The sequence below is a fragment of the Humulus lupulus genome, chromosome 9 (assembly GCF_963169125.1).
Source record: "Humulus lupulus chromosome 9, drHumLupu1.1, whole genome shotgun sequence".
Taxonomy (NCBI): domain Eukaryota; kingdom Viridiplantae; phylum Streptophyta; class Magnoliopsida; order Rosales; family Cannabaceae; genus Humulus; species Humulus lupulus.
Genome location: NC_084801.1, coordinates 27,494,266 through 27,510,955, shown reverse-complemented (window position 1 = coordinate 27,510,955; position 16,690 = coordinate 27,494,266). Strand labels below are relative to the sequence as shown.

The 16,690-nt window shown below is 38.5% G+C and overlaps 1 protein-coding gene across 1 annotated transcript; it reads right to left on the bottom strand.

Moving 5' to 3' along the window:
* Window positions 1–979: 979 nt before the first annotated feature.
* LOC133800696 (cystathionine beta-lyase, chloroplastic-like) lies at window positions 980–2,184 on the bottom strand. Its single transcript, XM_062238723.1, has 4 exons — window positions 2,095–2,184; window positions 1,649–1,736; window positions 1,460–1,571; window positions 980–1,063 (listed from the first exon to the last, which is right to left on the bottom strand). Exons 1-4 carry the CDS (start codon window positions 2,132–2,134, stop codon window positions 1,013–1,015), a joined length of 291 nt encoding a protein of 96 aa, XP_062094707.1. The 5' UTR covers window positions 2,135–2,184; the 3' UTR covers window positions 980–1,012.
* Window positions 2,185–16,690: the final 14,506 nt, after the last annotated feature.

Genomic DNA, 16,690 nt, shown 5'->3' with positions numbered 1-16,690 from the left:
ATATATTGCAGCAACAATCTCAGGTTACATCTGATGCTAGTACTTGACAAAAATGCAAATCATGTCCAGGATGATCAACAATGCTAGTACTTGACAAAAATGCAAATCATGTCCAGGATGATCAACAAGGTCTGCATAGTTAACTTTCATCAACCGTGGATGGGACGCCAGAAACTCAGCAATCGTTTTTGCATTACTCTGCCAAAGAAAGAAATGCATTAAAATATACAATATAGTACTCCATATAAGTATCAACTTTACAACTTTGAAATTAATGTAACAGAGTAGATGGTACAACAAATATTTGCATCTGAAGAATCTCATGTTAAGTTAGAAGGTAAAGCATTAATTACTAACATAATTCAAACTTACCCAAGATGCACAGCACAAGTTCAAGTACATATAATAGAGTTACAATATTGTTTTGAATTAGTTAAGTGAAGTCAAGACAATGTATATGATAAATGACCAGGCTATAATTCATAACTACAAGAAATAAATATTAAATAATTACGACCTTAATAAGTCAGAGCTTTACAGTTGTAAAAAAGGATTATAAGAAAATTATAAAGTGATAAAAGCATGAAGTTTCACCTGCTGCTTCTCAATTCGTAAAGCCATTGTCATAATTCCTCGTAAGCAGAGCCAACAATCAAATGGAGCCAACCCAGACCCTTCTGCATTTTGTACAAAGTACAACTCTTTTGCTAATTTGAAAAAAAATATATATAATAAGGGCCTGAAGTTATAAATTATAACATTACAGTTCATAGTAAAAAAAGTCCATTCATAACCTTTCCCCTCTTACAGCCAGTACACCTGCCATCACATCACTGTGCCCAGCAATGAACTTGGTAGTTGAGTGCATGACAATGTCTGAATGAAAGATGAATGAGTCAAAATCCAACAGTTTTATAGAGGAAATAAAAAAGAGTAATCTGTAGAATGTAAAGTTCATGTTTTATATTGCTACCAGCTCCTAGTTCCAGAGGTTGTGACACTACAGGAGACATTATACTGTTATCCACCAAGACAAGAGCATCATGAGCATGAGCCATTTTAACTATTTCTTGAAGATGCGCAAAATAAATAAAGAAAAATAATTGCACTTTAAAAACATTACCAAATCATTCAATTATGACATTTCTGGCAACAAATAATTGAATAACTACTTAATTCTTTTATTGATTCTATCAAAAGCAAGTTTAATGTCTAAGAAAATATCAGACAGCCAGGAAAGATCGTTCTCTACCTGGGTTACAATAGATATCCAAGTAATTCATCAGCCTTTTGAGACAGGATAAACCCACACACAACATATAATTCAAAGAGTACAAGTGTCATATTTGGGCATTAATTTAAGTTTATCTTCTCTGTTTCTTTTAAGCATTTACCAGAAGTAACATTAAAAAAGAGAGAATAAAAAGGAATGAGAAAATATAATAGCCAGATATCTTACACGAATATTAGAAACCATTTGTCGAGGATTTGTGGGACTCTCCAGCCAGACAAGCTTTGTCCAGGGACCAATTGCAGATGCTATTTCATCTAAACTAGTTGTATCAACTCGTCTACACATTATAAGCATGATACTTTTAGATTTTACTCTGAGGCTTCATAATATATTTGAAAAGTGAGTTGCACTTACTTCACCACGACCCCTGTCTTTGGAATTACTTTTGACAGCAACCTATCAGAACCACCATAAATGTCATCTCCAGCAACAATCTCTTCACCTAAAATCACATTATTATATCTTAAGAAAAAAAATTCAAATAAGACAGCAGCTACAAATTCCACCAAGGGCCATAAAGGCATAAACGATAACCTAGTCATTAGAAAATATCCACAAGCCAAGAGATACCTCTTCATGGTAAATTTATTTTATAAACCGAAGGACCCAAATCCATCTCATATGTTAGACAAGAATATATCCACTGTAATTCATTAAAAATATATCCAATTCATTGGAATATCCATATTGATGCATGCTGCATTTATTATTTTAAAATTTTAAAAAGAAAATACTGTAACTTCAACTTAGTGATAAATAATTAAAGATACAAAAGAAAAAGGAAAAGAAAAGGGAAGTACCAGTCCCAACAAGATGGGCTACAGCAGACAGAGCAGCCATTCCACTAGTGAAGCAAAAAGAACGATCTGCTTTATCTAGCTTGGTCAAAAGGCTATACAATAGAATAAAGCTCAACATAAAAAAAAAAACTCCCAGAACATGGAAAAAGTAGCAATATTTGAGATTATACAACAATTACTTTGACTCATATTAGTAACAAAAGTAATCACACCTTTTAAGATCATCTCATGTAGGATTTCCACTTCGAGTATAATCATAAGGACCATTTTCTGTTGCTGAAGGCTACAATTAAAGCATAGAAAAGTCAAGTTACAATGAAGCTTAGAAAGTAAGAATTATATATATAAATTTGTATAGATTTGTCACCATTCGCCTGGGTTGTCACTCTGAGAAAGAGGCGCTGCTCACGGCTGTCACATAAACAGTCTGCCCATGCCCAACATCTGCGTTGCATGCCCAAGGTGAAGAGATGAGTGTGAGATTTAGAGAGAGAGGAGTGATAGCGACTGAGTTCTTCGGAATGAAATGAGTAGAGGAATATAAAGGACAGAGGCGGCTGGGTTTGCTTTAGTAGAGAGGGTGATAATGCGATGAGAGATTTAGCGAAGACATAAAAATAATCTAGATCTGGAATGGGGAAAGAGAAGATAGGTAGAATAGAGGAGAGAAAATGAGGGCTCTAGGTTTAGGTTGAATATTGTATGGAAAATTCTAAGAGAGAATAGAACGGCAAGAGAGAAAAGGGAAGACAAAACTAGACTTGGGAAAGTATAACAATACGTTTTCATTTTAGTTTGCCACTTAACAATTTCAAAGCCCGCCTTTATTTTAACTTTCATTATTCTTTACCGCTTTTATTTTAACATTAGATATTATAATACTTTTTGAATAAACTTATATTTATGTGTTGTGGAAAGTGGTATTTGGTGTAGTGATGGGAGTGACCATCCGAGACCCACCCAGCAACCCTCGGGCTGCTGCTACCCCTACCCACCATGGGAGGGGAAAACAAAAACTACCAGAGTACATTGGCCCTATATCCAAATCCTCTGACGATAATGGTATAGACCTCTCTCTTAGATAACTTACCTATCCCCTGTCACTTATTTGATAAGGATGACAACTTTAAATTTACGACCAGTAATTTTAATTCGGACTTCTTCGAGGCAGATAGTGTAGCTGTAGTTCTATAGATAATATATCGACTAGTAATAATAGTTCTGGTATAAAACTTGGAATTTCCCTTTCCATTATTCCATTACTTCTCCAAACTACTTTGTCTGATCGTTTGTTTTTGTTTTGCAGTCATGCCTTCTTAAGATGCCTTTGACATGTACACCAATGTTGAAGATGCTGGGAGCAACAAGAAACCGAGCAGGAGGCATCAGCGGGAGTGCAGAGGTGAGCCTTCCAAAAAAAAGGCTCGATCAAACGACCCACAGGCTCCAAACCCTTCCAGAAATATAACTCCTCCTCCTCCGAGCAGGCGGGGAGATCCCTAGCCACTAATTTGCTGACGAGTGCCTTTAATGCCACCCACAAGAAGCTGCAATGACTATCCAGGCACAGCCGCATCTAGGAAGCCTTTTCCCATCATCCTCCACTAAAGAACAGCCAGGTCATGAGTCACGGGCTGTCTGAAGTCCTTAGTGTAACTGTTTTTTTCTTCTTCTTCTTTTTTTTTTAGTTTCAGTCGAGCAATATCTTTTTTATCCAATTGCCTCTAACCGTTTCACTTTTTTTTTTCTATTCATGAGCCATAGTTGGTGTCGTGTTGAGGAGATAAAGGCAAAACATGCCAAGGAGACCAAGGTGTGAGAGGAGAAGGTTAAGGCGACTGAAGACAAATTTTCCAGTCTCACCGAGGAGTTGAAGAGGAGCCAAGACGAGTTGGCCAAAGTTGTTGCTGCCAAACAAAAGTTCAAGGTTGCTTCGGAGAACAACTTCAAAGAAGCAACCAAACTTCAAGATGACTCGGTGGCCTGCATGAAGGAGGTCACCGAGCTGGAGGGGCGTGTCAAGCTGCTCGATGAAACCAATTCCCAGAACCTAGAGAAGTTAAGAGGGGCAACCATCAATTGTTTCTATTTGTTCTAAAAGAACAACCGAGGGGCATACTTTGACTACCTTTCCGAGCAGATGAGGCAAGTTGAACTCACGAAGTGCGCTGCTTGCCTAGAAGAGGAGAAGAACACTCAGGAATCTCCTAAAATCTCCTTGGAGACAAGCATCGAAGGTGTCGAAGAAGATACAGGGACTACAGTCGACTAGCAATCTCAGCCAGATCCTCCTCCAGCCGTTCAATGATTTATAAATTTTTTTTCTTTTAAAATTTGTAACTAAAACATACGAAAAACAGTTCATAATGTTGACACAATTTTGCTGCGTAATGCAGCTTTTCTTTTAATTTTAATTACATCTGAGCACCAACTGCTTGCGTTGTAAAGACATTTCATTATGATATCATTATTATAACATATGTTCGTATGACCAAACTTAGCATAGCACTTTGTTTCGATTTTACAAAATTAAACCAATTTTTTTTAAAAAAATACTCTAAGTGTTGTAGTATGCTTTCCCTTATTTTGCTCGTGTGTTTACATATGCTTGTTGATATACTTTGCTCGCTTAGTATCTTATATGCCCTCAAGTGATCCAGGAGCTTAAGGTCCTCGGTTACTTTCCATGACCAAGTCCTGTTCGAACATTACTACTCGCGTACTTATAATTAAAACAGTAATATAGCAAAACAACACACGTAATGAGCAAATACTTGTAATAAATATAATAATTGCCAAGAATATCTGGATGTGCACAGTTCCTTTCATTTCTCACAATAAATGGACAAAAATTGTGTCTTTACGAGTGATCAAAGATTGATCTTACACTTATAAGTGACAGGTCAATTAACTAACTAGCCCTTGTTCATAAACTTGTAAAAATTAAAATTAATAGAAGCCAATTCTTTAAAAAGAATTGTTCATTGATAATACTTGCGCAGGTGTTCTCCATTCCAATAGCGAGGAATGAGATCTCCATTTAAGTGAGCAAGTTTATATGTACCTGGTTGAAGGATTTCTTCAATCTGATACTGACCTTCCTAGTTTGGTCTGAGCACTCCGGCAGTCTGATCACAAGTGTTGAGAAAAACTCTTCTAAGTACCAAATCCCCTACGTTAAACTTTATTTCACGTACTTTAGAGTTAAAATATCCAGCGACCTTTTGTTGGTAAGCTGCTACTCGAAGTTAAGCTTGCTTTCGCCTTTCATTGACTAGGTCCAAAGACTCCATCAATAATTGGTTATTAGTGCTCTGGTCGTATGTTAGCCTTCTATGTGATGGTGGATTTTGCTCAACAGGCAACATGGCCTCAAACCCATAGGCCAAGGAAAATGGCATATGGCCTATTGCTGTCCGGTGGGATTAACTATACGACCAGAGTACTTCTGGTAATTGTTCTGGCCACACCCCTTTTGCTTCTTCGAGCCTTTTCTTTAGTGTGTCCTTCAGAGTCTTGTTGATGACCTCAACTTTTCCATTTTCCTGTGGATGAGCTACCAACAAAAAACTTTTTATAATTCCATGTCTTTCGCATAAATCAGTGAAAAGATCACTGTCAAATTGTGTGCCATTATCTAAGACAATTTTCCTTGGCAACCCATACCGACATATATGTTCTTGACAAAAAAATCCAATAATTTTTTGGTCCTCATTGTTGCTAGTGGCTTAGCTTCGCCCACTTTGTAAAGTAGTCAAAAACAACTACTGCATACTTGACATTCCCTTTTCCTACAGGTAAAGACTCGATCAGATCAATCCCCCATACTTCGAATGGCCATGGGCTTGGCATCTGTTTAAGCTCATTTGGGGCTGCTCGCGGTATCTTGGAGAATCTCTGCTACTTGTCACATTTTCTAACGAAATCCATAGAGTCCTCATTCATGGTAGGCCATAAATACCCTTGTCTTAAGATCTTTTCTGACAAACTCTGCCATGCAGCATGATCTCCATAGAAGCCTTCGTGGACCTCTTGTATCAGTTCCTTGGATTTCTCCTTAGAAACACACCATAACAAGGGCATTAAGTATCCTCTTCTATAAAAAAATGTGTCGACCAGAATAAATCGAGCCGATTGTCTTTGAAGCATCCTCGCCATGTTTCTTTTCGCTGGGGCGTCATCAACATGTCTGTAGCTTGAATCAATAGTGAGGATTCTTATATTTGAATGCTCGGTGCCAACAAATGTTCAACTAGTACTATGCTCAAGGCATCAACATCTTTTGCACTTGCTAACTTTGCTAAGGCATCAACATTTGAATTCTGATCACAAGGCACTTGTTGGAGAGTATACTTTTCAAATTGTGTCAATAAGTCCTTTGCTTTGTTCAAATAAGCAACCATCCTGAGATACCTAGCATGATACTCTCCCATAATTTGATAAACTACTAGCTGGGAGTCGCTATATATTTCTAGTGACTTTATATGCATGTCCTTAGCTAGTCTTAATACTGCGAGCAGAGCTTCGTACTTGGCTTCATTGTTGGACGCTGTAAAGTAGAATCAGATTGCACAGTGGAACCGATGTCCTTCGAGTGTGATTAAAATCAAATCTGCTTATGCATTATGCTCATTGGAAGAGCCGTCTATGAACAACTTCCAAGAAGGAGCTTGATGTTAACTTTCAGTTTCTTCAGGTGAATTCTGCGATGAAATCTGCTAGAGCTTGTTCTTTCACAGTTGCTCGTAGAGAATAAGAAATTTTGAATTGCCCTAGTTCAACTGTCCATTTTAATAACCGACCAGCGGCTTCTGGTTTCTATAAGACTTGTCGTAATTGATGGCGGTGAGTACCACGTTGGGGTGAACTTGAAAGTAGGGTCGCAACTATCTAGAGGCCTGAATCAAGCAATAGGCAAACTTTTCAATGGGTGGATACCGTAATTCTGCCCCTACTAGCCTCTTGCTTACATAGTATACTGCTTTCTGAATGTTGTCTTCTTCTCTGATTAGAACAACACTAGCAGCATACTCTTTGATTGCCAAGTAGATGAACAAAGTTTCTTTTTCGACTGGTTTGGGCAAGATTGGTGGTTGCGACATGTGGGATTTTTAACACCTGAAAGGATTACTCGCACTCTTCTGTCCATTCAAACTTCTTGTTACCCCTGAGTAGATTAAAAAATGGAGCACACTTGTCCGTTGACTTGGATATGAATCTACTCAGGGCGAAAATCCTTCCAGTTAGGCTTTGGACATTTTTAATCTTGGCATGAGATTGCATCTCGATCAGTTCCTGAATTTTTTTGGAATTAGTTTCGATTCCTTGTGAGTTTACTATGAATCCCAAAAAATTTCCTGATCCAACACCAAAGAAACACTTGAGAGGGTTCAACTTCATCTGATATTTGTTCATGATGTTGAAGCATTCTTGCAGGTCCTTGATGTGTTCTTCAGCCTTCTTTGACATAACCAGCATGTCATCGACATATACTTCCATGTTAACGCTGATAAACTCTTTGAACATATGGTTGCCCAGTCGCTGGTAAGTCGCAACAATGTTTTTCAAACAGAAGGACATTACTTTATAATAGTAAATTCCTGTATCTCTTCGAAAGATAGTGTGATGCTCATCAGGTGGATGCACACTGATTTGATTGTATCGAGAGTATGCATCCATGAATGATAAAATTTCATACCCTGATGTAGCATCGACCAGATGGTCAATTCTTGGAACTGGGAAACAATCCTTTGGGCATGCTTTATTAAGGTCTGTGAAATCCACACACAACCTCCACTTTCCATTCAGCTTGGGAACCAGTACGAGATTAGGACCCAAGATGGATAAAACGCTACCCTTATGAATTCATTTTCCTTCAACTTCTCGACTTCTTCTTTTAGGGCCTTCGATCTGTCATTGTCGAGCAGCCTTTTTTTTTGTTGCACAGGTGGAAAGTTTTTGTTTATTCTTAAGACAGGGCTGATCATTGTTGGGTCTATCCCAACCATATATTTATGCGACCAGGAAAACACCTCCTGGTGCTCTTTAAAAAATTCCACCAGATTTTTTTGTTGTTGTCTCTAAGTTTTTACCGACTTTCACAACCCTGGTCAAATCTGCTTCTTCTAATTGGACATCCTCGAGGTCTTCCATGGGTCCAACGTTCTCTTCAAAATCCCCAAAGCGAGGATCTAAATCCCTATCCTCACTTCGGGAACACCCTATTTGGTGACCTGTTCACCTGATTGGGCTTGTATTTCATTTGTCACCAGCAACCTTTTCCTGGCTTTTTCTCCCGATCCGCCTCTTTTTTCTTTTGTGATCGAGGAGTTATAACATTCCTGTGCTTCTTCTGGTTTCCCAAAATGCATCCAATTCCTGCGTTAGTTGGAAACTTCATGGATAAATGCCATAATGAGGTCACTGCTCGTAGATCGACGAGGATGGACCTTCCAATAACAGCATTATATGCAGAAGGACAATCAACTACTATGAAAGTAGTGAGTAATGTCATGTTCGCAGGTGCATCCCCTACGATGACTGGAAGACTGATCGAGCCAGTCGGTGCGAGCCCTTCGTCGGAAAAACCATAAATTGTTTGGTTGCATGGTTCCAAATATTGCACTGACAATTTCATCTTTTCTAGTGAAGATTTATAAAAAATGTTGACTGAGCTTCCTGTATCCACCAACAATCGCTTGACCATCATGTTGGTGATCTGAACATCCATGACCAGAGGATCTGACTGGGGAAATCAAACATGCTGAGCGTCTAGCTCGAAGAAAGTTATTGATTCTTCCTCTGTTTGAGCTTTTTTGGGAGTTTGCTCCTCGATGTTCAGCATTTCAATATCCTGATCATGACGTAAGGTTCTAGCATACTTTTCTCTTGCCTTCCCACTATCACCTGCTATGTGTGGTCCTCTGCAGATGGTAAGCAATGTACCATTAATTGGAGCTGGTTGTAAAGGAGGTGAGTGTTGGCGTATAGGTGCCTGCTTGTTGCCCCCTTGAGCCTCTTGCTGTGAACCTCCAGTCGCTTGCACATACCTCCTCAGATGTCCTTGTCTGATAAGGAACTCAATTTCATCCTTGAGCTAGTTGCACTCGTTGGTGTTGTGGCCATAGTCATTATTAAAACGACAAAACTTGGTAGTATCTCTCTTGGATATATCTTTCCTTATTGGGGCCGGTCACCTAAAGGGAACAGTAGTGTGACTGGCTTGGTATACCTCCGCTCTGCTATTGACTATGGCTGTGTAATTGGTGAACCTCAGCTTGTATCTATTCTGTTTCGGGCGCTTGTTATCAGACATTGTCGGTCGTGGTTTGCCCTTTTTCCCCATTCTTCCTATTATTTTTACCGTTGCCATTGGTTCTCCAAGATCCATTGGTGGCTTTTGTGGGATCTTCTTTCGGGCCCTAGTCATATGTAGAAGACTTTCCTTCATTGGCAATGGCCTCCTCGAGCTTGATATACCTGTCTGCTCGATCCGGAAATTCCTGTGTGCTCTTGATTCCATTTTTTCATAAACTGTTCCAAAGGGATGAGTGGCGCCACACCCAAGCAGTGAGATCCATCATCTTTTCCTCATCCCCAACCGTCTTAGCCCCAGCAGCTGCTTGCATGAATCGTTGAATGTACCCCTTCAGGGTCTCTCCTTCTTTTTGGCGTATTTCAACTAGTTGATTGGCCTCGGTCGGATGTACTCGACCAGCATAGAATTGTCCATAAAACTCCTTTATGAACATTTCTCATGAAACTATACTAGCCGGAGGGAAATTGAAAAACCACTCCTGAGCAGTTCCAGATAAATGTGCCGAAAAAATTCTATATCTGACACCTTTTGGATGTCCATCTGTATCTTGAATTTGTTAATGTGAGATACAGGATCTTCCAATCCAGTGAATTTAGGCTAGACTCGCATTTTGAATTTTCTTGGAGTCTTAGCCACGACAATTCTATGCAAGAATGGAGTGCCATTTCTCTGATCAAATTCTATATAGGATGTCCTGTTCCCAACCGGCTGCTGGACGACCTGATTTAAAGCATCTAACTGGGCGTGTACAACATCTGGTACTGCTGGAGCGATCGGTGCTGGGGGGAAATACTCGTCGTGCATTTCCCATAGATCATGGAGAACATCCCTCAAATCTTCTTCCCTTCACCTTTGCTTGCTCACACTTAGTCGGTCAAAGACATTGGGCTGTTTAGGTTACCCCCAAACACTCTGGCTTATTGGTTGATTCTCCATTGGTGGAGGGTTCTATCCTTCACCCCTCTCCTCTTGCCATCGACCACTATTCTTCCTACCAGAATCCGCCTCATTATAATCACGGTCATCTCTAAATTGTGACCTATGACGATGCAACCTGCTGTTCTCACTATTTCCCTCTCTTCCTGCTGGAACGTCCCGATAGATAGGTGGAGGCCTGCGTTAGATGGTAGGTCCCTTGGCATTATTATGTTGTGGGGGACCCCTGACCACAGAGTCTGACTCCACCTGCCTTCTGCCTGCCGAAGGATGTTTTCCTCTGGTCGGGGGGTTTTCTTCCTCAGCCATCTGGTGTCTAGGGCTTCTAGGATGTTGTTCGGCCCTACTCTGCCTTTGCTGCTTGGTGTTATTTCGACCAACATGAAAGGATGATTGCTACTTAGGAACCTGGAACGACCTCTCCTGTTGAGCAGTAGGGGGTTGCTCTGGCCCCTTAGGATTCATTGGTTGTGGCGGATTGTGGTGATGCTGGGGATGTTCTGAATGTGGATTTTGTTGTGGGTGAGTATTAGGTGGCCAATCCAGTTGGGAGGTAGGTGTAGGCTATCCTCGTGCCAAATGAATGGCTGCCTCCAAGGCCACAATGGCATCCCTTTGTCGGCGGTCCATGTCAGCTTGCCTCTCATTCATTTCTTGGTTCTGTCGATCAATCTCCCTTTGCTGCAGCGCCATTGTTTCAGCCACATTTTCTTGATTAGCTCTCAAATTAGCTCATTCCTCTTGCCTTAAAGTTTCAGGATCCATCTCCTCCTCTTCCAATTCCACCTGTGGTTCATCCTCAGATACACCTTGTGGAGGAGGTTGAGTTGGCACATTCCTAGAGGTTTGCCCAGTTTTCCTAGTTATTTTCGACATTTGATCTTCTTGGAGGTCTTGAGTTCAACTCTCAATGAAAGCACCAAAATGTTGACCCTCGATTCAGTCAACGACAAAAAGTCAAATAAAACGACAGAAATTAGATGAATTCAAGTAAAGAAGATAAATGATACAAGGATTTATAGTGGTCGGCCCCAAGTGATAGTAATGAACTATGTCCACTTAGTGTGCTTATTAATGTAATGAAAGCCTGTGATCAGTAAACAAGAGTTTACCAAGTTTCACAAGCTCAGTAATAGATACAAAGAATAGCGTGAGAACAATGATTTTCACTCTCAGTCTCTAAAGCCCCCTCTCATGAGCCCTTTGAGTCCTATTTATAGGCTCATGGATCTCCTTATGGGTTGATGAGCCTTGATTACATTTAATACAAACGTATCTGAATAATAATGGAAATTATAATTATTTCATAAATGCAAGATCAAATATCCTCAGAAAATATATGATATACTATGACCAGTCCTGGTCGCCTATGAAATATGCCTTCTGCTGTACAAAATCTCCTCTGGTCGATGGTCGACCAGAACATAACCATCCAAACAATCATGCGTATCCCCCGTGCGTCCTAATCTTGCCACGTCATCAAGTGAATCATTTTTGGGTAAGCACATGTCTTTATGCTCCGAAAGTACGTATTAGATCATGCACATTTGTTGAGTTATGAATACCTAGAATTGGATCAAGATTTTTCTTATGAGGATAAACTTGTTCAGATCTTAGACAAAAAAGACAAAGTCTTACGGAACAAGACCATTGCTTTAGTGAAAGTGCTGTGGAGAAACTGTTAGGGTTTTATGCCCTAATTAAAACCCAATTACTTTATAATCTCACATATTATCAATAAACGAATAGAAATCATTTTTTCACTTGGTCAATCACTTTGCTCACATGTTTTATTTTGAAGAATATTTGTTTAATAAAAACTTCTATTAAATCTCGAGCATATAGCTAATTGTATTTATAGTGACATAATCACAGTGGAATATAAATATGATTATATGTTCAAAATAAGTTAGTCCTAAGATTAGCCAGTGCATGAGATTTACACTAACTTGCTAATCTACGATATGATCTACTTACACATTGTAGTGTTATGTTCTTTCCAGAACATTAGCAAAGTAGATAAGATCGGATGTATTTGTTACATAGGACATGACCAATATTGACATATGATAGAATACGTAAACATACCGTTATTATCTATTCTAGTCATATCATACAGTTGATCATAGGTTAATTCAATCTCAATTCTAAGTGGTTAGTATTCTAACTGATTATATTATTTGAGTTCTTTGATTTGTTCATTACCAGCTTACCCTATGGACTAGCCCATACATACATCTCAGGAACTCGGTAGTATAATTGAGTAGGAGTGTTAATCATAGATATGAACATCTATAGCTTCTGATGAAGAAGTGAAACGATGGTTTCCTTTTAGTTTGGTTCAAGGTGTTAAATGACAAAGATCTCAATTTAGTAATTAATATTAGTTTATTGAAATATCATTTACAAGGAACTAAGTGTTTTAAGGATAAAATACAATGAGGTGTAAAACGGTATTTTAGTCTAATCTCATTGTAGACCGTCTATAGAGGATTGAGTGACAATTATGTTTGTAACAATGGATAAATAATAGCGTACCTATATTTGTTATAAAGCGTTCTATGAATTCAAGGGTGCAATTCCGAGTCTTTAGTGGAGTCACAAGGAATTAATAGGTTATTAAATTTATTTGTTAGATTTATGATAACTTATTGGAGCTTGATTTCATAGGCCCATGGTCCCCACTGTACCTTGGATAAAATCATCTAGATAGTCTCAATTAATTGATTTAATTATCAATTAGAATTATCAAAGTTGACCAGGTCAATTTTGGATAGTTTCATAGAGTTATATAATTTTGAGAAGAAAAGATAAATTAGGGTAGATTTATTAATTAAGATAAATTTGTATCTAAATTAATAAATAAATTTAAATCAAGGTTCAAATTATAAATAATTAATTTGATAAAGGATTTAAATAATTATTTAATTAATTAAATCAATAGAAAATAATACAAGCCTTGATTTTAAGTTCAATGGACTTATAATCAAATGGGAAATTTTATGGGCCTAAAGCCCATGATAATTTTGAACTAGGGATATTAATTGGCTATTATTTTATTGATTTTTTAATTAAATAAATAACCTAATTGATTTTATAAAAGGAATGTTAAGTGAGAGTTGAAATCAGACGACAGACACTAGTTTTCTGATAGGTTTTAGATTCCATCTAAACACAAGACCTTTTCTAAGCCTTTTTGTTCTTTATTCTTCTTCTCTCTATATCTATCTCATGTGTTTAGAATTTCCCACTCTAGTCTGGGTGATTCCAAGGAGACTTTGGAAGACTGTGAAGAAATTGAAGATCTGTTCAGTTTCTTGGTAATACTCTGCGACAGAAAGGATACAAGGGTTAGAGAAACTGAAGGAATGACTCTATTATTCAGCTGCGTATAATGTAAGTATTCTTATCATTATTTCTCTTTGAATTCAATTTTAGAAACATGATCTAGGTTATCTCATATTAATTTGTTTAATATTAGATCTACATTAAAATAAATAAAGATCCTATATAAGTTTTCCCAACAGAAACAACAAAGTAGAGGAGGCAACTTGGGAGCTTGAGTCATATATGCGGGATTGGCATCCCGAACTATTCATGTGAATTTCGAGGACGAAATTTTCTAATAAGTCTTGGTGTCTTGATTAGTGTAACAGGAGCGCAATAGCTTATTTAATTGTATTATTACTTGATTATTCATGATATATGTGTATCATTACTTTATTGCTTGAGTTATGTTATGATATGACAAGATATGCATGTTTAGGTGTATTACATATGCATATTTGTATGCATGTTCTGGTTAACAAAGGGCATATTTGTAATTTTGGCCAATTAAGGGCATAAATGTAATTACGTGTGTGTTGTGGCTGAGACCATATTATTATGTAGTCATATTTGCGATATTGGGCTCGAGGCAGTCCTAGTGAGCAGATTAGCGGAATAGTCACAACGAGATCAAATACCCAGCTCGGGGTGAGCCTGGGGGTATTTTGGGAACGTAGTGTGTATTCAAGGTTAATTAAATGGGGATTTATAGGACTACTTGAGGAAATAACGGGAATGTGGCAAATGATGGGTTTACCCTTGGAGGCATTAAAAGGATAAGAGTTGACCTAGAGGCTTTTTTGTCATTTTGGTGCCAAGGGATAAACTTAGTTAGGCTCTAGAAATCAATAGAACCTTGAAGAAGCAATGAAATAGAAGGAACTCGGCTCTCTCTCTTTCTTTATCTCGTGTATCCCTCTCTCTCTAAGGCTAGGGAGGCTTTGGAATTTTTAAAAAAATCTCTGAAATTTGAGGCTGGGAATTGGGAGTCAAAGCTAAGAGCATGATATGGGACATCTGAGGATCGAAATTATCATTGAGGTAAGGTTTTAAACCTTGTTATGTTAAATTTCTCATAGGTTTTTGACATTCTTAAGAATGTTAGTCAACTTCTAATTCTTGATGTTTGTGTTGTATTGGGTGCATTTCAATATTTGTTTAAGGTAAGGAGGGGTTGTATTACTGATATGTTTCTAGGCTTAGGCTTGTTAATGGGTAGGAATTGTGTTTGGAAAGGTTCTAGCTTGGGGAAAACACAGGAAAAGATGGGAAAAAACTGGGTCTGCGGGGTTGTGCAGCACCGCTGTTCTTGAGTGCAGCGGTCCGCATGAACTCAGAGGCCTAAGGTGATTCACCGTGACACTAGGTAGGGTGCACTGCGATGTGTGTCCATGGAAATGTTTACGTTTACTCTCTAACTTGTAGAGGGCCGCAACGCCTCTGAGGAGGGTTGCGATTCAAATAGAGAATGTGGGCCAATTAGGGTTATTAGGCCTGGGAACTCAAACTTAAGGGCTTGGGAAGGATTCTATTACCCGATATAGTAGAATTCGAGGTCCCAGAGGCTAGTATATTATTTTGAAGCTTTTCATTGGTTTAGGTTGTGATGGTTATTTACTATTACGTTGTGACTAGGTTTTACAGCTAAGGATCGGGATTAGGGATCGTGCTCGGGATCACCTTGTACTGTTAACTAGGGACTCAAGGTAAGAAAATTGTTTGTGCCCGTAAAGCAGGGCATGGCCCTATTATTTGTGCTTGTATTATGCTTCTTGTTATTTATAGATGGTTGCAAATACTGTGTTATGCATGTGATGTGATTGAATAGTGAGGGCGGAGATCGGAAAGGGCTGGAATCGACAATAAGCATGTTGAATGCAGGCCGCCATGGCATGACCATCTAAGGATGTTGTACTCACATGCTTGATTAGGATCGTGAAATTGGTGCTTGGTAATGCACCTTCATCAGCTTAGGTTGCTGTTGTGAATTGTCTGTTGTCTTTGTTTAATTATGCACTTGTTGAAATGAATTGTTATATGCTATGCTAGGAAAGATTTCTTGCTTGACCTTGGCTCACAGGTGCTTTATGGTGTAGGTAAGTGCAAGGGAAAGTTCGACCAAGAAAGAGTTGGAGGGCATGGAGTGGTGCGTACATGTTTGGCCTACCTGGCCACCACAGTTGGGATAATTTTGAGGAACGCCAAGTAAATGTTTGATTTTGTTGCCCAAGTCAATTGTGTAATGACTTTTGAGTTGTAAAATATGTTTTAAACAATGTTTTAGGATCCCAATGTAAATCTTTTACGATCTTAATTAATATCTAAACCTTTTATATTAAAGTTTCAGTAAATGAGTCTTTACTTTAATTTAGTCATAGTTTTGAGTCTAACTCCTCGATTAGCGAGTCAAATGCACATTTTAAAATCGCACGACAACGACTCTAGGGTAGTAGGGTGTTGCATGGATAGTGTGTTGTATTAAAATGTGTAACATATTTGAGAGTTACAACTTCAGTAACAAATTTGTGACTCTGAAATATTGCCCATTATTGTTTAGATTTGTTGTTACACAATTTTGATTTGAATTTCTCTAAGCCATAAGTGAAATGCTTCTTGGAGACTTGTTTTAACCCCAATAATATGTTTGGGGGTTACAAAATCAATTGGGAGTTATTTGGAACTGTTTAGAATATTGCACAAAAAATATGTGCTAAATATGGGTTGTGGCCGCGACCACTAGTGTTCCTGGCCGCGACAATTGGAACAGAGGCTCACGGCCGCGACTAGTAATTACTCTGGCTGCGACCAATGACACTGATAGCCAGTGCCATTTTCTTATTTCCTTTTTGAATGGTTCCAAAAGCTCATGTAACTCTCAAAACTCCTTTTTACACTACTACAAAAAAGGACAATTGTGTCAGTCAAACACATCAGTCAACGCAGTTGACTAACGATGTTGACCAAAAATTAGCATTTGTGACAGTTGGGCACTGCCACAAATGAGGGGGCAATTGC

What these genes read in the sequence shown, in the direction of transcription:
- LOC133800696 (XM_062238723.1), bottom strand. Translation starts at nt 2,134, where the DNA reads ATGGCTGCTCTGTCTGCTGTAGCCCATCTTGTTGGGACTG. An exon ending in AGCCCATCTTGTTGGGACTG is followed by an intron (nt 1,737 to 2,094) that starts GTACTTCCCTTT and finishes ATGTGATTTTAG; the next exon opens with GTGAAGAGATTGTTGCTGGA. An exon ending in AAGACAGGGGTCGTGGTGAA is followed by an intron (nt 1,572 to 1,648) that starts GTAAGTGCAACT and finishes TATAATGTGTAG; the next exon opens with ACGAGTTGATACAACTAGTT.